This window comes from Buteo buteo, chromosome 7, assembly GCF_964188355.1.
Source record: "Buteo buteo chromosome 7, bButBut1.hap1.1, whole genome shotgun sequence".
Lineage (NCBI taxonomy): Eukaryota > Metazoa > Chordata > Aves > Accipitriformes > Accipitridae > Buteo > Buteo buteo.
This window is the reverse complement of record NC_134177.1, coordinates 46,244,682-46,266,381: the sequence shown is the minus strand read 5'-3', so window position 1 is coordinate 46,266,381 and position 21,700 is coordinate 46,244,682. Positions and strand designations below refer to the sequence as shown.

Sequence of the window (21,700 nt, the reverse complement as noted above, 5' to 3'; positions counted from 1 at the left end):
AAAGTCTTAATATCAGAGAAACAAGATTAATTGCTTTGCATAACTTGTGGGTACCCTTTTACATTATACAGTATATATGGAAGAAGAGGGACATTTCTTTCATTACAATCCTATTACTGCTTCCTTTTCAGTAATCACATTTTGGCATGTTTATTCGATGTGATGTGTTGACCAGGAAACCATAGCATGCCCACAGCTTACATATTTGAATAAATTGCATGCTTTTCTCATATGTATTGTGAAGCATTTTGAAAAATGTGATGGAGAGCGGCATGGTGTGATCATATTTTCTCTACCATCCCTGAAAATGGTGAAAATGTCCCCAGATTCCTATCAATATGTTGTAGATAGGAGAGTAGCTTGGCCAGAAAATCAGAAAAAGTTAGAATATGGATTTAGGTTTAATGTTTTTAATTGCCTGATAAATTGTTTTTAGGTACAAGGAAAAGTTTTGACCATTTGATATCGGACACAAAGGCTCCTAAAAGGCAAGACATGGAATCTGGAATCACAACGCCTCCCAAAATGAGGAGAGTAGCCGAAAATGATTATGAAATGGGTGAGAAACAGGACTAACATTTTAAGAATAATACTAATTATAAATGCTTTGTATACATATACAAAGGATTATTTCTAAATTCAATGTTTATTTGCCTAGGTTACTATAAGGTAAAGGAGAAATATCTTTCTTAACAGTGGCTTCTGCAGAGTAGAGTCTTCCATATCACTGGCAACTGAGGTTTGATTTAGAGTTGCTCAGTATGCAGACGCAGAATAAGGGGCAACTATAAAGTAGTGCATACAGGAGTGAAATTAAATAAATAAAATTTGGCCTTTTGTAAGTTAATAAGCCCTAGCTGCAAATTTCCACAGGAGATGGAACGTGACCTAATGCCTAGAATGCCTCTCTTCATCTTCTCCCACATCCGCTTCCTGTGCCCCCATCCCCAATTGCAATGCAAGACCAGGGTTCTTCTGTTGTATCTGATGTCGGTCTGCTGCCTGACCCCGAACATGGTACTTACCACCCCTGGGCCTGTATTACACTGAATAGGAAATTGGGGTTACTGTTTACCATTTGATAATACATCCCATGTAACGATCTAGCGCTGCTAGTATTACAGCATAGTTGTTGCTTTTATACTTTATGAAAAGGCTGGTGAACTCTGAAGTTTGCATATGACTGAATTTGTTGTGCAAGAGCTAATTCTATTTTGGTTTGGGTTTATTTTGCTTTGGATGAGTTGGTCTTTTTATCTGGCAGAAACCCAGAGAATATCACCGCAGCAACACCCACATCTTCGAAAAGTTTCTGTTTCTGAGTCAAATGTCCTCCTAGATGAAGAAGTTCTGACTGACCCAAAAATTCAAGCACTGCTGCTTACAGTTCTTGTAAGCTTTCTTTCTGTGTATTGTCTGTTATATTCTGATATTCTTTTATCTTCCAAAGAAGCGTATGTGTTCCTTGCAGTGTTTCTAAATTCAGATGGATCAGAATGACTGTAATGTGCGAGTCTATTCTTTTGTTGCTGTTCTTCCAACTTTCTAGGAATCACTTTTAGAAATGTATTTAAATGCTCTTTGAAAGCAAATACTGCATTTTCATTACCTGTATTGTTCTGTAGAACATGTCCAACAATTGTCCCTTTTCCCTGGCAGATTTTTATTACAAACTGATTTTATATAATAAAAGCATATTAATATACTATACTTAAAAATTTAAGAAGTGAAAATTGTTGGAATCCCAGCATAATTCAGTTTTAAAATTATTAACTAGTAATATAGGTAAAGTATGATAAGTAATATAGGTAAAGTATGATAGTGGTTTCTTCAGATGTACCAATACAGTTACCATTCCTGATACAATTCAGAAAGACTTAGTTGCGCACTTTTGTCAAAAACTGACTAGCTAAATTTTTTGCAAAAATAGAAGCTATTACCAACTGTTTTTATTGTTTCCCACATACACATAAATAACTTGATTCCACGTCCAAAGAGGATGTAAATTAATCTTTTGTAATGCTGCTTTCTGCTATTCAGAAATCTTAAAACCTTAAACTACAACAACAAAAGCCTGTAACTACTCAAATTAAATTAGAAGCATGCTAATTTAATCCTTTACATTATGACAGGCGACATTAGTGAAGTACACTACTGATGAGTTTGACCAGCGGATTCTGTATGAGTACTTAGCAGAAGCCAGTGTTGTCTTCCCAAAGGTCTTTCCTGTCGTGTAAGTATCTAAAACTCCGTTTATGACAACTCTGTACTTGGCCCTTCCTTTCAAAGGTCTCTGGACCAGGACAAGCATGTACGAGGTCCTTACTCATTTGTAGGTTACTAGCTGCAATCTGTCCATGGCTTGTTGAGACAAATGTCCATAGCAATATGAGAATCGTCCTTTTTCCCTATGTTAAATGAATATAATGTTCTTACTAGAATAGGCATCCTCAGATACCACTGCTACAGATGGTCCCCAAAAGTACTCTTCGGCATCAGATTTTCAGGCAGTTTGGCAGAGCGTGGGAGAACTCTGCACCGCTGTTGCTAGGGAGCCTGTCTCTGCAGCCATCGGTTTCTTCCAAAAGCTTCCAGCGTCACTGCTGCTGTTACCCTGCTCTAGTGACTTAGCATGGCTTTATCGCTTGTTTGATACTGCGGGGAATCAAATTACATTTTAATACATCCGTGTACCTTTCTATACAAGTCGATATATACTGTCTCTTAAGTATTATTTTCACCCCAGTCAGACTCAGGTTCTTTAATTAGTACCCCAAGTGCATATCAAAACTGATTAAAAGCATAGTTCAAGATACTCTTCGGATGTATTTCTTTAGATATCTGTTAAAAGTAGTATTCACTGGCATCAGTATATGTAAAGGAAACTCAGCTATCAGAAATTAAGATGAGTAGACTTTTAAAACTGACCTGAGCATGATTTAAAAATAATGCTACCTTTCTCTGGCTTTATAAAGTAATATTCAAAGTACATACAAGTTCTGTGAGTTACTGAAACCACAACTGTAACTGGCATTTGTATTAAAAAAATCAAACATGCATAAGATCTGCAAGGGAGCTCAAATGAGACAGTACTCCCACAAGTTTAAAAAGCTGCTTTGAAATTCCAGCGCTGACATGTACACAAATCCAGTGAATAATTTTTTTCGTTGAAAATAATTAAAATACTTGCAATTTAAAGTGCTGGGTAAATGCTTTAATGGCTAATATTGTTAGTACAGTTTTTTTGAAAGTGTTACACATTGTAAGAGTCCTTGCTGAACATACATAGGAATTGTGTTCTAAAATCACTGAGATTTTGAAAATCCCACCTTAACTGCTGCTTGCTTAAGTCAGTTGGGAACTGCAGGTTTATTTTATTTAATGAACAAAAAATAAGCCACTTCTCTTTTCTTCAGGCATAATTTATTGGATTCGAAGATCAATACCCTTTTATCGCTGTGCCAGGATCCAAATTTGTTGAATCCAATTCATGGGATTGTTCAGAGTGTTGTCTATCATGAAGAGTCTCCACCCCAATACCAAACTTCTTATCTACAGAGTAAATATTTTACCATTTTTTTAAGAACTGCTGTATTTTAAGTAAGATTTACTACTGAAAATGTTTCAGAATTGCAGCCCTAGTGGAATAGTCAGTCAGTCTTGTGTGGCATCTCTCCAACTTCATATATCCTAGTAAAAATAAGAGTTTGCATATTAAAAAAACCATACTGACATGAATATTAAAACTGCTTACTCCAGTTGTGCACCAAATAGTAAAAGTATTACACCATCTATGTGAGTAGAAAGAAGCTGAAACTCAGTATTCTGCTTCCACTAACCAGCTTAAAGCAATACAAAACATGAATGGTGGTGATAAATTATGAGTTTTAAGTTAGCCTTGTAATTTAGGTGTTGATTTAATTATTGGTAAATTCCATAGAGTAACATTTGTTTTTCAGTGCCCAAGCTCACTTTCATGTGACACTTGGAACACTTAAAACCTAAATATTTTTTTATGGTCCTTAATCAAAACCTTTCCAGGAAGATCCATAAGAAACAGATGACAGTTGAGAAAAACGTAAATGTTGACACAATTTTTAAAATGAGGTGTGTATTCACATGCTAAATTTACCTTTTAAAATATCATCAAGAATTTCTTTTGTGACGGTTCTGAGATTTTGAGGTTTTTACAACTTACATATTATACAAATTAAAATGCCTTAATTTTGTTATACGTGGTTTAGACAAAATTCAGTGTTGCATCTCCAAATCAAAATATTTCATTTCCATGACTAAGTAAATCCAAGTGATGTACTACGTGTACTTTCTAGTTGCTTTCTGTCAGTTGAGAACTGTGTTTTTGTGGTAACATTCAATTTGTTTTTGTAGGTTTTGGATTTAATGGGTTATGGAGGTTTGCTGGCCCATTTTCTAAGGTAAGAACAGTATACTTTATGTAAGTTCATGAGTGTTTTGCCTTCATTTTCTGTAGAAAGCACATTGGTGCTTCAGGAAGGATGCAGATAAATTACAAGTCATGGAATTTATATGAGCAAGTTAATACTATAAGGCTCACTTGTATAGCTAAAACAGTTTTTGAGCCTGCGTTAGGTATTTTGATAGACTTGGTAAGGTTGAATTACCAAAATTGGGTACATGCGCCTTTTTACTGCTCCCAGGTTCACTAAGGGGCCTTGGACGTACAGTATCATTCAGAAAGTCTTTAGTTTATTACATGTATCTTGCAGTGTAGGGGATTAATTTGCTACGAATGGTAATTCCGTGAGGTTAAATTTTATGTTACAACAGAACAAATAGATCGAGCACTGACCATCTGTACTGCCATTTGTTCCCTCTAGTCATCGTAACAAGAACCAGGTGAGCAGAGTGGGCAGTGTTCTGGATCTTAGGCTTTGGGGGCACAGGCCAATGCTTCTAATAATGTTAGGTGCAGGTAGCTGTGGCAGTTCACCTCACGGATGAAACGGCCCCTCTTTTCTGACCTTGCGCGTCCACGCGCTACTGAAATTACACTTACAAGTGGTCTTTAATGTGTACGTTTAGATTAATCTGGAAAAGACCACAAATCAGTTTTTACAGATATATCAAATGCTTTTTAAAAACTTTCAGGCAAAACCAGTGTGATATTAGAGTGAATTCTGGGGCAAAGCTCGTATCAACAGCAAAGTAGAAAGAAAAGAACCAATTTATTTTTCTCTCTCTCCCCCTACCCCCCCATCACCCACAGCAAACACAAATCCCAGACTATGCTGAGCTCATAGTGAAGTTTCTTGATGCCTTGATTGACACGTATTTGCCTGGAATTGATGAGGAAACCAGTGAAGAATCTCTCCTGACACCCACGTCTCCATATCCTCCCGCAGTGCAGAGCCAACTTAGCATTACTGCTAATCTTAACCTTTCCAATTCCATGACCTCGCTTGCAACTTCCCAGCACTCCCCAGGTCAGTAGCTGTTATGGTACTACATAGGTAAGGGAAATGTATTGAATTTACTGGTTTTGTAGCCAAACGCTGAGCCTCGTTGTCTCTTCGGATGTGTTTATGCATCAAACATCATTGCATTCTTGAGTCAAATGAATATTAAACCGTTTACTAAGCTATTACACTGCTATTTCGGATATTGGATTTTGTCCAGCACAAAAGCTGTGTTCCAAGTTGTTATACATGAAGGAAATAGCATTAAGTGCATCAGAACGAATAACAGCTGCATCTTAATAAGGAGCATATGCAGCAGTGGAGCCTTGAAACTTAATAAATATAAATATATAATCATGATATTTTGCAAGGAGAGTAATACCTATCTGTGCACTAGGTCACACATATTAGGAAAAATAATCCAGAATTGTGCTGTGGAATAGCATGTCTGGGCTGACTCACTTTTGACTATATGATTTAAGGCCAATGCTCGTGTAGGCAGCATTGTACGGAGGTCTTACTCTCCCTTGAAGAAAAATAAGTATTCATATAGATACATATGGAATACTGGGTCAGTTCAGACTGTTGTTTTGTCAGAAATATGCTGCTGATAAAATGAAAGCTTTCAAGAAAAGAACAGTCATCAAAGGCAGTAAATGCATAAAACCACTAAATTCCTTCTGGCTTGGGGAGAAGGGAATTACAGAGAAATGCAGAGGTTAAATATAACATCATAGATTTTCAGGGTGAAAAATTAAAAAAGAGAGTAAAAATTATTCAGTATAGCAGATGAAGCGTAAGCTAGAGGAAATTAAATACAAGAAGAAAATAGAAGTTATGTCAAAGAAATCTGCATGAAGACTCTTTCTGAAGTGATTTTGGATTAGTGTCTCCTATATTGAGGAAATTCTTTACTTTCTTTGTCATAAAAATTACACTGTGTGATATTTCTTAAATGATGATTTAACTGTTGCAGTTCTGAACGCTGAAGTCAATATTTTATTTCTGCTTTGTTTCTAACCTTGATGGAAGGCTAGAAACCACTTTATTTAGGTATAATATTTATGGAGGTGTTTTGGTTTTTTTCACTCTCTTGTTGTTCACTGGTTTCTCCTTGCCCCGAGATAAACTTTACTTAGCTGTACTTAGCTCTATTCAAGAAATCTAGTCTTCCAGATTATCAGTTTGCTCACAGATGCTATGCGTGATTTTTGTTCAATATGATGAGTATTGCGGAGGTGAGGCATGTGCAGAGGTGCAACAGAGGTAAAACAGTGCTCTGTGTTTGAAAAATTTGGGAATAGTGATTTCTTTTTTTACTTCATGCAGTGAAAAGTGATTACAACTCACTTTTTTCCAGTGTGAGAAGCCAACTTAAATTGTTTAAATTTGGGGAGATCACCTTCTTGAAATACCGATGCTGTGTTCTAGAATTGTAGTTCAAGATGCCTGTCAGTCTAAACATGCTCAAACTAGGATTTGCTTTCCCATTTCCTGCCAGTTCAGGATGATTTATTATGTTAAATAATGTTGTCCCAAGTGAGGAGAGAAAGTGTGAAGTGTATTTTCCACAGTTGTTACCTCTCTCTCTGATACTTTATTAATGGCACTTTTAGCCTAAAGGAGACTGTTGTTGCCATTGTTTCCTTGTTTTGTATTCCTGCCCAAGAAGAAGTAAAAGAGCATTGGCCTGAAAGGGATTCACTGGTGCCGTCCTGGAATCCCATTTGATTTGAGTAATAAGAACAGGTAAAAGTTGAGTTTGGAGCAGTTTTAGAGAGTGCTGTTTTACTTAACATTTTACAATGTCCATTATATGTTATGAATATATTAATGCAGTCTCTGTATTGTATTATCATGCAATTTGTCCTGTATATAGAAATATTTCTGTATAAAAACTCCTAATTGACTGCAGGTGCAGATAACAACCAAGATGATGGAAAAGGAAAGTGGTTCACAGAAACTTTCTTATTTAACATACAGCTAAGAATTACCTGTGATATTAGAACAAGGAGAAGGATAAAATCAAAGGGCAAAACAATAGCCATTGCTGTCAGTGTGAAAATAAGTACATTATGGGCAGCATCTTTCTGTTTAGAATGTAGAATTGGTAGCGACTCCAACAGTTCTTTTTGCAAGGATGAAGTGATGATGCAGGATTAGGCCCTCTACTAGCGAAAAAGCATTTTGCTATATAAATGTCTGCCCTCCTTCCGCCTCACTTTCTATTCCTTCTTCCTTTGTTAGCTAAGAGGAAGGAATTAATCCAGCTCATCAGAAATTTTGTTCGAGTGTTCTGCAAACAGATGGCTTTTATCAAATGCTGGTTAAGAGCTCATGTCCACAAATGGAGTTAGGAACTAGTGAACTTGTTCAGGATACTAGTGAGTCTGTAATAATGCGTTTATGACAGCCTGTGCATGTTTTGGTTGGAAATTAAGTTTTAAAAGACCAATATGAAGGCCAGGAGATTACTAATGGTTCCATTTTTGTGTAACCAGGCTGGAGGCATCTTTATAAAAAATCAGCCTTTGTAGGTGTTTCCAGGTAGTGTGAAGTAGCCTTAAGTGATTACTACTTTATGAAAGCCTTGTGCTTAATGTTTAATCTAAGTGGTGTTTTCCCATCATCTCTAACTATTTATTAGCGTCTTGCCTATTTCCTTGAGCATTCTCGCTTCATTCTAGCAATTTGAATACAAAGACTTGGGGTTTGATCAGGGAATCTCCAGTTTTCTCAAACTGTGGACCAGGTCACAACATGGAGCTTTTCATTTTGCTTCTTGGTCCCTCGTTTATTACATTGCTCCACTTTAATCAACATGGAATTTCACTAGTTTAAACTGGTATGTTAACCAGTACAACTTTGCATAAAACATGCTTTGCTTTTTAAGCTGTTTAATTGTATTAAAAATTTAATTGGTCTTCTGGCACTTTATACAGCTCCATAGCTGCATACATGAATTTTGCATACTCATTAAGTGTGCCTAGAGGTGTGTGATGGCGTTGTCATTGCTGTACGCATTTACACTGTAGAGACAAGTCAGGGAGAAAGTGGTGGAAGACCTAATATCTGCCAAGGAAAAAATTACAGAATGTGAAGTAAAGGTGGGCCACAGGATTTCTTGAAACAGCAAGGCAACTATGGGACTAATAAGGGATACAGATCTATTATCCACTTTCTCTGATTTGAGAACTACTAAAGGAAAATACCAAGTATTTAGCAGTGCTGAGTTGCTTCATCACACAAAGAAACAGTTTCAGCCAAGTGAGTTTTTTATTATGGTTACAAATAGATTAAGTTGCAGATACATGAAACATTCTTTCCTTGCATCTGGAAACAACTAGCAGAGATAATTGTTTATAAATGTTTTGTCTGTCGTCATCTCTTCTCCCTCCCCCCCCTTCCCCTTGTCATGGACATTATTCACTTACATTTTTTCTTTCATTCTGTGTCTGTGAAGCTTCTCTGCCTTGCTCTAAATCTGCAGTTTTCATGCAGCTTCCTCATCAAGGTACATTCTACTTTCATCATATTTGCACGAAATACTGCTTGATCTGCTTTAGGATTGGGCTTGTGGCATGAGAAGTAGTTTACTGATCCTTTTGACACGGGAATGGCTTCAGTCTAAGTGCTAAGCTGTTGCATTTCTTGTGTGATGCTAATTGATATCTGATGATAGATCAGGCAAAGAAAGTCAATCACATCCTTAAGAATAAGATAAATTTGGTAATAGAGTAGCGGATGGCTTCATGTGTGAAATTACTCTGTTGCAGGTATTAAGCTAAAATGAGGAACTATTTCATGTGAGCTCTTTAGATTCACTGATGTCAGCTTTAACTGCAATTACACACCACCGGAAAACAGACACAAGTCTTTGGACTAAACTGCAGCAGATAGAGCTCAATAAAATGGGTACTCAACAGCGTTTGATTTCTGCTTCTGTATGGAGAAGTAAGAAAAAAGCTGCAGAAGAGGGTTTTTTTGCTCACACCCGTGGGTTGCTTCCTATTCTCGTTGTAGTTTGTGGTTTTTGTAAGCTCACACCCACACAAGGAGAGGAAGGATGATGTAGCCTGCAGCCAGCCTCTGGCTGGAGTTCTGAAATTGTCCCTAAGTGTGCGTGTAATATGGAGTGTATTCTTTATTCTTGCTAATGCCAGTGAGAATCAGTTTCTTATAGGAAGGAGACATAACCGTGGGAGATGTCATTTATAGTAATAGGATTTTATTCTAACCTTTTTATACAGTCAGACATCCTAATTTTTGCTGCTGATTGTACTTCTAGCCTCTCGCATAAAAACGCCCTTCCTGCTATTCATTCCAATGCTGCACATGTACTATAAGTGGTGAGAGTGTTGCTAAACGCACATCAAACGTACTCATTTTATTGCAGAAATAATGTGACAGCTACACTAAGATATTGCTACAGGAATGATTAACTCATGGTAGCATCAGCGTAAAAGTAGTAATTGATTGGAAGCATGTCTGCATTAAGCAGAAGTCTCAGGTTTTGTATCTTCAAGTTACTGTGTCCAAAGCTGTTAAGAGTAACAGCTCATAACCCAAGGCTCTCATGTGTTGTCATCATGTCAGCATGAAGTTTACACTAAAGCAGTTCATTTTCAAGGTTTGTTTGGTGTGATTCTTTTAGCAAAACATAACAGATTTACCTTGTCCTGCAAAGAACATCCAAAGCTTCTCAGAAAAGTATATGCTCTTGGGTATAAAGCCTGTCTGGTTTCATCCTCGTCTTGTACTCTGTAAGCCTTCTCCTGGCTTTGGAGGAGCTGAACTTAGGCAATAGCAGCTCTTGTAAGGATTTCCAGACTCACCTGTTCTGCGTGTGTTTCCTGTTAATACCCTGCTTAGAAAAGTGTTTCTTTACTTGTCCTTGTTAAAAGTTAATTGTTGATTCTTTTTTTTTTTACTCTGTTTGTCAGGGTTTAAATCATTATAATTGGTGTCTACACTTTGACACTTAACTCTTCAAGTGAATCCCTGCATCAGTTCTATTTCTGCTGTATGCAGAATAAGTCAGCTAAGCCTTTCATTTCTCCTGGCAATGAGACAGCGTCCTCCAACATTGATTTGTACATTATGTACTTTTACTGATCTTTATTTGTGAGCCGAGATTCAGCATTGAGGGGAATTGTAGGCACTTGAATACACATGAATCTTCTCTGGTAGCAAGAACCAGCCTCTGCCATTGCAGCAGAATTCTGCAGGTTCAGAAATGAACCTTCCTCACTCCGCCGTTCCCCTATTTAATAGCAGTCATTGATTTTGGCTGGAAGAAGCCCATAGATTTGACTGTCAGTTCTTCCTCCTAGAGAGCACAAAAGCCGGAAGAAACTTGAGTCAAACTCTTTCATTCGCTCAGTCCTCGCAAAACTAGAGCCAGAAAAGGTCTTGTGGCCTGGAAGACTTTAGTGTTTTCAGTGGGTACAGATGCTGGTACGGATGCTCTGAGGATGTAGGGGAACCTTGATCTGCCATGTGAACGTTTGTGTCCTATTTTCCCTGTTAAATAAAATTCCTGTTCCTGTTTGAAGAGCTGACCGGGTGAACTCAGTGAACAGTTCTTAGACCCATCTATTTCCATGTTGTAAGAGAGCAGCGTAGATTGAAACAGATCTGCCAGTGCCCATAGGCCACAGGATTTTGTCTTTTATTGTTGGAGACAGATTAAACTAACAGCAAATTCAGTCTGCAGCTTTAAGGGGGGAGAAGAAGATTATTTGAACGAGTCATGTTGAAATGTGACAAGCTGTGTGTAGGTGAGTGTGTAGATCAGGCATCGCACTTCAGCACGTGGAGGTGTTTTATCTGGTCAAAGTCCGGGCTCTCGTTGAACACGGGGTCATACATCTGATCCTGAAAAAGTTATTTTTCATGCTACAGTACTGCAATGAAATAGCTGTATCGGGCCGGTTGTTGAGACATCATGGACAGCAAGATTGTGTTACGTCTGGCGAAAATAGCATTCTGGGCGTGGCTGGGCTAGAGGCGATTTCCTTCACGGCAGCTGGCGTGGGGCTGCGTTCTGGATTTGTGACCGAACGGTGCTGGAGAATAGACGGCGGTGGGCAGTGGGCTGGAGGGGACCCAGCCGGGTGGGATGCCCAGAGAGCTCTTCCGTGCCAGTCGGCGTGCGGCTCGGCCATAAAACTGGGAAGGGGGCGGTGGGAGGAGGTTGGCCGTCTTCTGCCCGGGACCTGGGTGGGCACCGGTCCACCCGTGGCGGGTGGGTGCTGAGCGATTGCCTCCGCATCACCGGTTTTGCTTTGCTGTCTGTCTGTCTTCCACAAATCCCTCGCTTACCTAGATTTTTTTCTTGTTACGTGAATGGGGACGCCCGAGTTTTCTGGCTTTTACTGTTCCTTTCCTGTCCCACTTGGGGTGGAGGGGGACGAGCGAGGGGGGCTGTCTGCGGTGCTTGCCTGCCTGCCGGGGTGAAGCCACCACAAATAACACTTTATTATAAAAAAAAAAACCAAACAACAAACAAACAAAAAACCACGCCGTGACCGGGTCCTGCAGCGCTTTCCCAGGCGGGCAGCGCTGCCGCCGCTTGGGGTTGCCATCAGTGCGGCGGGGCCCCGCCCCCAGCGCGGCCGAGGCCCCGCCCCCAGCAGGAGGAGGGCGCCCCCTGGCGGCCGGCGGGCGGGTCTCTCCCGTCGGGTGTCGCTGCCGGCCTGTCCGTCTGTCTGTCTGTCCGTCCGCGGGGAGAGCCGGCCTTTAAAGCGTTAATTTACAGGGTGGCCAAAAGCATCGAGGGGTAACCTCGGTCCTTGTGTTTCCCCAGGGATCGACAAGGAGAACGTGGAGCTCTCGCCCACCGCCGGACACTCCAACAGCGGGAGGATGCGCCACGGCTCCGCCAGCCAAGTGCAAAAGCAGCGAAGCGCTGGCAGTTTCAAACGTCACAGCATCAAAAAGATTGTGTGATTATTTCTTAATTTTTTTTTATTTTTTTTTTAATTTTGGAAACTGACTGACACACGCGGGCCCTGCGCAAAGGGCCCTCCGCCGGTTGTGATGCTGCACTTAATTTTGAAAGTTCCCATCCCGTCAGCCGTGTTGCCAGATGATCAACTCTTGAAACATTGCCTGAATTTTAATGCCTTCATTTCTTTCCTTCTGTTTTTGATTTAAGCCAGTGTTTCAGAACCGCTCATAGAGATCCTGACGGACTTTGCAGCCGGAGGAGGTGTGGAGTTCTTTAACACTGCAGAACCGTATCTTGTCCAAATACGAAAGCCATTTCCCATAGACAGCTCTACCTTGCTTCTGTTACCTGCCTTGTTTGTTTCTTCTCTAAAGGAAAGTGTTAATCCTTAATCCTGTTTGCACACTTTTCAAGGTAGTGGCTTTATGAGCCAGGGGCAGTTACTATAATCCTGGTTTTAATTCAAACCTGTAAGATTTTTAGCTGTGGACTTTTTTTTACCATACTTAAAAGAAACTTAGGATAGCCGCAGTACAATGAGCTTAACCAGAAGTGGTTGATTAGGTTAAATTTCTAGTAATTAGCAATAAATTTGAGAGGACAAGGAGGCTGCATGAGCCTCTTTCATTCCCCAGACCGTAGCTTCACATACTTGGACTGTATATGGACCAGACTGGAGAAACTGGCTTTTTTCCAAAGCAGACTTTTTTTTTTCTTTTTCTTTTTTCTGTACTTTAACTGCACTAAAAAAGGTTGAATAGTGGAAAGAAAATCATCGAGAACTGACTCTTACGCTGTCATTGTAGCAGTGTTGAAAATTTATTGCTTCTTTCTTCCATTTAGCATTTGCTTTAGTTCTGCCCTTCCCAACAACACGCACCTTCGAGAAATTCCTGGCAGAATAACCAGTGGGGTATGGAGGGAAAAATTTAATGAATTAACTTCCAGCTCTGGGAGATTGTGTTTGGCGAAGCTGCTTTTGTGCTGCCCAAGCAGTGATATAAAAACAGCAATGTTTGCTTAAGGTACATGAATTTAAAAATAACTGACACTGTGTCAAATCCAGGTTACGTTTGAATGTTTGCAGTGCAATTCCTGGTATCAGTACAGACGTCTGCAGTCAAACCTGTCTTGCAGAACTTTCAAGGGGTTTTAGTTGGTGAGGGTTCGTACTTGGGGGTTACACAAAACTGAAACTGCTGTCACTGTGAAAGACTTGTCAGCTACAGTCGTGTATCAGCGATGGACGACTGTGATAACATGCTGCTATGTTGATGACATGTACAGGTGCAGCGCTGGGTGCTGCAGACGCTGCCTGCACGGACTGAAAACGTGCAGAGCGTTTGATCTCGGAGGCGAGCAGAAATTCTGACAGAAGGGCCTGTCACCTGGGTGCTCACTGGAGGGCTACGTATATCTCCTGCTGAAGAACAGTTAAACTTCCCAGTTTCAGATCCCTGTTGTGTGTTAGAAATTAACAATCTACAAGTGGCTTTAAAGGACAAAAAAGCATATCCACTATATAAAGTAAAATCCTCTAGTGCAATCTTGTTAGTGGCTTTCAGTAAATCAAACTCCACAGCTAAATTATTAGAGAATGGTACAATTAAGTGTTCAGATTTTATTGATATAGCACATTATTCACATGTATCCACACAGTAACAATGTAACATTTATGTAAATAAAAATACCTTTATTGTATTGATTCATAAAATAACAATTTAATTTCTTTAATTTGTTTACAGTCCTGGAAAAACTATGAACACAAACTTAATATGCAAATAGTTTGCCAAAACAAGAGGAAAACTTAGAATTAGCAGTCTTGAAATAGACGCGTTGGAAAATACAAAGACTCGTGCAATTAACCAAATTTTTTTATTCTTGGTGGCGTAGGAGCTGCAGTAGAAATGTGGTTGCTGAACTGATACAGGACTATGAAAGGGATCGTGAGGCTAGAACTGAATGTGGGAATGGAGCAGTGACTCGTGCCACGTCCTAAGCTGCTATGCATGTAAAACTTCGGGAGTCACTGATTAAAACCCGTTCTCATCTCATGCATCAGATTGCCGAGAGCCACCTTCAGCGTCACTGCCAGTTTGCACTTGGTTGTACTGAATCAAGCGAATTCCAGCCCTTTCCGTTTTGCTGAAGACAATGAATTGTAGAAGCCTGAAGATTCGTAGGTAGGAGGGAAAAAGAATCTCTTGTAAAGGTAACTTGCTGTCAGTTGTTTCTCCTACGAGCAGATTTTCTTTAAACAGAAATAGTAATTCCAGATGAACTACCAAATCCGTTTTGCTTGGACTGGGTGCGTTTGAGAGCAACTCTGTCAACATTTTGCATTGCCTATAGAAAAAAAGCGTCCCTAAATTAGAATTAATGCAGTCTTTGAAATACATATGATGTGGAATCAAAATGGACAGTGACTAAAATTACCTTTCATGTGAGAACTAGAATTACTCTGGGCTCTCAGTCCCAGCTGAAAAAAACTGATATCTTCATAAAGTCAGTCAACAAAATTTAATTTATTCTATTTCCTGGAAGGAGGGGGAGTCATTTAATGTTTTCACTGCATGGTTCAGTGAGAGGACCTGAACTTTCTTAGAGCAGGGGTGTCAAACATGTTAGGTAATGGGGGCTGAATTTGGGTGTAATTACAGTCAATGGCCAAGGTTTAATTCAGGATCACAGGCGCCCTGATACACAGGAACGTTCTCTCCCAGTACCAGCAGTTGGGAAGCTTGCGCTTAGATCAAGGGGGAAAACACGGCCTTTCTTGAATGATTAAACTTCTATTAGTAATTAGTTAGTTGTTCAGTGCCTTACTGTCACATTCATCACTTCGCCTGCACCCTCTAACAGCCGTGGCTGTTGTTTTGCCTTGTTGTGTTCTTTCTCGCACCCTCCCTTATTTGTTCTTGTTCCCTGTTTTGAATATTCTCCATCCTGCTCCGTTTTGTTCCCGTGAGCACTGCTCTCGGTTCCCAGTCCAGCCTGCTTCCGTTCTCTCCTCATCCTGTTACTCCATTTACGCTCCTAGTGATCAGCAGGTGGTTGCTGGTGACGATGTGGGCTTGAAACCTGATCTAACGAGTGGGAGACCGATCTAAGAGAGTTCCCACCTTCGAGTCGCTGTTTCAGGCAGCCTGCAGACCACCGGGCAGTCACTGCTGCGTCGGCTGCTCGAGTCGCTTCTTGAAGGCTGGTTCTGCAGCTGTGGAGTCTGTGTACTTTGAAATGAAAACTTAGATTCAGAAAAATCTGATCTTAACACGTGGACCATGTAAAGACATCATGGGGATTGTATGTTTGACACCCCTGTTTTAGAACACGTTACCCATTTCGCACTAACTACAGTTAAGTACTGTAAAGATGATTAACATTTTGTTTGTGTTTGTATTTTCCCTGACTTAAAGATAACTCAGTAGTATTTGAATAGTGCATAACCTACCTGTTAATTATGCCAATGTTTCTGCTTTAATGTGCATGAGGTTTCCAAGAACAGGAAACGTTTCAAATAAGTATTGTGGACTGAGCACCTGGGAGCGTTCCAGTGCTCTATTCCTAACTGGGTTGTAGGTTTTAGGGCTTTTTCGGTTTCATTCTAAGGTTAATTTTTTTCAAATGTAATGAAGCACGTCTTATTGTTATGCAACAAACTTACCACAGAAAGTCACTTTTAGTGTTGGTCCCACAATTTTTTTTTAATGCAGTATATTCACCTGTAAATAGTTTTTGTGTAAAATTTGACAGAAAAGTATATTTACTACACTGTAAATACATGTGACAATATATTGTATTATTTTGCTTTTTTTGTAAAGCAGTTAGTTGCTGTATATGTATAACATACAAATTTGATTATTCTAGTGTTAGTAACTGTTAACTACTACTACTACTACTCCTTCCTGCTGTTGCGTTACGTCATTTAAAAAAAAAAAATGCTGTGTACTATAAACTTACACTGTGTATGACATCTTACTATTTCCATTTGGGCCTCAACTTTGAAAATGTTTCCTTGATCCACAATCCTGTTCATACTGTAAGCAAGTGTGCGACAGCTGGCAAGAGCCCTGCTGATTCAAATGCAGTTGGTAACTGTAGGTAAAAATGGTAGAAACCTGGTTTCAGATAATTGTTGTTCACCCCATTTTCCCCTCATGTATGTACTTCCCCCCTCCCTTTTTTTTTTTTTGAAGTAAAATGTAAATTCAACCTGCCTCAAGTTGTTCGAAGGTCATTCCCTTGTGCTGCGGGACGCAGTTGGTGTATTCTGAAATCCTTTTTCTGTTTCTTGTGACGGTGAGATTTGGATGGGTTCTTTGGGTCTGAACCGAGGGCCTCATCGCAGCAGGCGCTGGATGCAGCCCTAGTCCCAGACCTGAAAACCCACTTTTTCTGGGAAAAATAAGAATCAAGTTGAAACCCAGTGTCTCGGATTTGTCTTTCCAGAATGGTGCTTCTCTGTGTGTGTGATCTTGCACAGTTCTAAATACTGGCAAAACTGATTGCCCATGGATAACTGAGGACAGAATTTGGACAGAATAAAGCCCATTGTCATGAATTTCATGTCACTTCAAGATTATCATAATTGAATAATAAATCAGAATATTTCTTTTTAAAATGTAAATTTAATATTTTAATAAAACAGCTGCTTGGTCTTTAAAGAACATTTCAGTATAATTTGTCTATTTGAGCTTTTCTAGCTTAGAAGCTTGAAGTTTCAACTGTCAGGCAACTTTTATGACAAATGATTAATCAAATCTATTTTTCTTTTAGGGGAATATATTACTTTCCTATTAAAAATGTATAAGTACTTATATTCTGGCTTTGTGAATCGTAAAAGGATGTAAAAACACATTAAAGCGTGACTGCATTGACTTCTTCTGAGACATCTTATTGTTCCTGCATACTAAACATACCATGCGGCCTGCTCAGTTGAAAACAGGCAGGCAGCGGTGCGGGCACAGGGACCTGGTGCCTCGCTGCCGCACTCCTGTTGCCAGCAGGGCTTGCATGAATGGAAGAGCCGCAGCTTCTGAACTGTTAAATTGCAGGAGCACATTTTCTTTACCTTAGAGGAAACGTTCGTTAATCCTAAATCAGAAGTAGCAGCACTGACTGTAGAGTGGGGAGCCATACAGGAGATGTTTCCTGAACAACACATACTAGATCACTGCTGCTAAAAACATTTCTGAAGTTCCTCTTCTGGACAGCTGAGCTTCCCTGCTACTTGACATCACAAAATACACTGTAGCCACAGTGAAGGAATGAAAGAAGAAAGAATTTTATTTTAGTTGCATCTTTATGCACTTGGAAAAGCTATATTTAGGGGAAAAATTGCACCCTTGGAGCAAGCAGTTCTGTCTTAGGAAATAGCTTCAAAATCCCTGCCCAGCTGATGCTGGTGCTGCTAAAATATTTTACAAAGGAAAAAAATAAGCAAAGTAAAAATCCAGAACTTTCTTGTGGGGATATAAATTCTGTTCTAGAGTTAAGTAGGGCAAAACCATACAAGGAGGGAGAGAAAGGAAGTTGTTATTCATGGGCTGTGAGACTGACCCATAATGTGAGTGGCTAATTCCTAAATATTAAACTGTCTCTCTGACTGGCATAAATACTTCTAAATACCTCTGACTTGGAATAACAACTCCTCACAATACTCATATTTTAGATATCCCAGAAGTTTCATACTAAACTTGTGATGTAAATCTTATGATGAATTCGATACCTCTGAATGTCAGCATCACTGCTAGGATTAGCTTCATCTCAGGCTGTGAGCAGCTGGCTTAAGAAAATGCATCAGGTGCTAAGGGAAATGGCTGAGCTGTCTGCTGCAGTGAGCTGCTGCAAGGCTGGGGAGAGACAAGGGTGCCCTCTTCTTTGCTGCAGCTGGCTGACCCCAGAATGGTGCGGAGCCATCTGTGAGGGTGAGTGACCACGAGCTGGCATGGGTTAACTGCTGCTACGGGGACACAAACGCCCACGTGCATGAGATGGGGTGAAATCTGGTCCCTCGTGTCCTACCACAGGATTGAATTCTATTGCAAGTTGGTCACTTCAGCCATTGTCAAATGCTTTTATTTTTCTATCCTCAGGCCCATCTGTCCAGGAAAGGTGGACAGAGAACACATGACCCCTAAACAGATGTAATGCAATTAGTCACTCAGTGTCACAGAACTAAAAACTAAAGCCAACCTCTTGCAGCGATGGAGAGTGCTACTGACCATTCATGTCAAAGCAGCAATGGTCCTTTCCCACTACCAACGTTCATGATTTATAGCTGTGAATCCTTTGTGTCTTGGAACATTGTTTTTTTCAGCTGAGTGCTGCTATGTTTAACAAGCTCTCAAATGAAAATAAATCCCAGGGTTGTGTGGGTGGAGAGTGTAGAATAACATCTCCCGTGATGTGACTTGTTAAAACAAGTATGGGTTTGTTCTTCAAAGCAGTAATGAAAAAAAGTCTGATGACTGCATCTTTAGGGCTATTCAAACGATAGTGCTATAAATAGTGATGAGCAACTAACTACATGTTCAAGAAAATCCCACTGAACTATTAAATTGTATTTTACTTTTTTTTTTCCAGAAGAGGTGGATCAGGGACAGGCCTCACTGTGAGCGAGTTTTCCAGGCTCTAGCTTATCAACTCTGCTTCCTGAGGCTACTTACATTTACAATGTAAGATGCCAGGCGTTTGGGCAGCGGGTGCCTCTGCCTCACCTCTTCTGGGCTCCATTCCCTTTGCCCTTATTTGCTTTCTATAAAGTTCCTCCGCTTGCTGGCTGTACTCCCCAGCTCCGTGCAATATCAGCCATGGGGGTTTTTTCTCCCTTCTCGGTGATTCCCTTTCCCTTTACTAACTGCCCCCTACCCCTCCTGGAGCTCACTGTGAGACCGCCATGCTCATTTCCGAATGGCTTGGAGTGCATTCAGTGCAGCATCAGGCAAGTAGAAGAGGAGGCTTTCAGCTCTCCTCGCAGTGGTAGCACATTCAAAGAGGGTGCAATGAAAAGTTCTGTGTAGTGTGAGAGAGACCCACCCAACCATCTACAAACAGGCGTGACCAAACGTGGGCCAGAGACAGCACAAAAACAGTGGCTCTGAGCCAAAGAAGAGGCTGGTTCAGAGCAATGCAAAACATACAAAGGCTTAAAGGCCCCACCGTACAAACACAAGTGAGGCCGCTGGGGTGGCTGAGGCAGCACAACAAAACAAGGGAAGGAATCTCCACGTTTGCCCAAAACACTTAGCATCTAGGTCTCCGTGCAGTAGGGATCAAAGAGCAAAGGCTGCCTCTGTGCTTCTGAGTCCTGCTGTATGTTAAATTACTCACGCGAAGAGATGCTCATGGAAAGGGGAGAGGAGGCCGTCGCCAGCTCTGCGTACTCTGTCCTTCCGAAGGCTGCACTGGATCTTGTTCTCCAGGGCGGACTCTCCTCTGCTCTCCTTCCCACCAGGCCCACTGGAAGAGAGCAGTTACAGACAGATGAAACCAGGCTCGTGCTGAGCACAAGGAACCTGCTGTAGCACTCTGAGGACTGGATCAAATACCCTGCAAAGCAACTCAGCAAGTACAAGTTCTGTTGGCCTTAATTTTCCAGTTCTGTTTGAGATGTTAATGGGTAGACCTGTAATTTACAACAAAGAAGAATAAATGGGCCTCGAGGATGCTTACATACCTTACCTGTTCTTTTCTCGTTTCAGTAATCCTTTTACTTTGTATGGTGCCCATTTTTCTTACTGGCAACATTTGTTTGCTTTTTTAAATCATCATGAAAATTGAACTAGCAGTCTAGAAGGCTGTTTCCCACTCATGAAAAGTTCAGAGATGTGAACTGCTTCTGTAAGAAGAACGTGACTTGTCAGACACGGAAGCAGTTAATCGTTCTGTTAGCAGTGTTTATTTGACATCAGTATAATTTTATTGTTACTCAATGGAATGTATTTTTCTTTTCACTCTAGCAAAGCTTATGGACTTTGACTGCTGTAAGAGCTCCGCTATGTGCTGCACACAGAGCAAGATACCAGTTTTGTCCCAAGAGCTTAAAATGTTCATGGTCACCATGTGTGTCTGACGCAGGCCGTCCTTGTGACCTTGGACAAATCCTTAACATCTTGCAATCAGGCATCCTCAACGCCTGAATTGCCCAATAACAGTCAAGGATGGCCGTCAGTTGGCGGAATTCCTAACAGACAAACTTCTGAGATCTTCCAATTAAAGACATTAAAAGGGCAAAGTCTTAGCATTGTTGTATGTTTTCCACTTCATGCATGGTGCAACTGGTAGTCTTTAAGCAGACATTTAATATTAATTTCTGACTGTTCTAAACAAAAAGATGGAGGCAACTCAGGAACTTTTCATGGAAAAATACTTACACAAATTAGCAATCTAGGAAAGACAATCCTGCTCAAACACGATTCTGTGATTTTTCTAAGTTACTCATTTACGCTTTCTAATGTACTAACCGCTTGCTGCATACATGTGTAAATAAACAACTGAGCAAGTTTAACTCCAGCCAGCCTGGTTAGTTAGGCCAATAAAACTACCCTGGTGTCCCGCTCTTGAGGTGTTTACAACAGAAGATTTCCTGCACCACTACATGGCGTAGAGCATGCTGGTTACAGCCAGGCAAGCTCCTAGGAACAGAAAAGTCTCTGCAGAATTAAAGACTTGGTTACTGGAAAAAGGAAGGAGTCTAATTTTGGAGTAATGTACTACACCTAGATGAAATGGAAGATCAGGCTTTCACAGCTGTAAGGAGACTGATGCTTTCCTACACTGCTGCAGCTCCCACTGGTTGCCACCAGGAATTACTCGTTTATGGTCTCACTTCTCCTTGCTCTGCTGCTCCCTGATACCTTTTCTTGCCCCAAAGCACGCTTGCATCAGCCATCTGTCCCTGGCCTATTTCTTCCCTCTGACTTTGCCCCTGAGTTTCCAAAAGATAAAAAAAGCAGCCTAAGTTGTTCCACTGGGAAATCCGGAGCCATCTCTGTAACCACAAAGACAGGTCCAGTGACAAACCAAAAACAGTTTCCTCTTCGTTGCACACAACACAGAACCAAATTCTGAGAAAGTGCAGGTACAGCAGTGTCCCACAGGCCACCCCAGTGGCCTCTGATTTGCAGCAGAAGCCAATGCAGTGCCAGGCTGCACAGGGAGAAGCAGCACCGAGAAAAAGCTGCGTCCGGTGACTCCATGCCTTTCTGTGCAACTGAATTATTTGGAGAGAACATACACCACTCCCAAACGGCTCTTCCCACACAGACCCAGCGGTGGAGGCGAAACTCCTCCCCACCTGGGTGTTACA

The 21,700-nt window shown here is 40.7% G+C and overlaps 1 protein-coding gene across 8 annotated transcripts in view; it reads left to right on the top strand.

Moving 5' to 3' along the window:
* NF1 (neurofibromin 1) overlaps positions 1-15,628 on the top strand; it is a 102,988-nt gene extending 87,360 nt beyond the window's left edge. For 6 of the 8 annotated variants that reach the window (XM_075033036.1, XM_075033037.1, XM_075033040.1 and 3 more), the window contains 8 exons: positions 437-559; positions 1,265-1,392; positions 2,133-2,233; positions 3,417-3,559; positions 4,390-4,436; positions 5,249-5,465; positions 12,247-12,385; positions 14,284-15,628. In XM_075033036.1, coding sequence (XP_074889137.1) covers positions 437-559; positions 1,265-1,392; positions 2,133-2,233; positions 3,417-3,559; positions 4,390-4,436; positions 5,249-5,465; positions 12,247-12,385; positions 14,284-14,389 — 1,004 coding nt within the window. In that variant the 3' untranslated portion in view covers positions 14,390-15,628. Of the gene's footprint in view, positions 1-436; positions 560-1,264; positions 1,393-2,132; positions 2,234-3,416; positions 3,560-4,389; positions 4,437-5,248; positions 5,466-12,246; positions 13,671-14,283 lie in introns of those variants that run through there. The other 2 variants (XM_075033041.1, XM_075033039.1) reach the window with 1 other exon arrangement.
* The last annotated feature ends 6,072 nt before the right edge of the window (positions 15,629-21,700 follow it).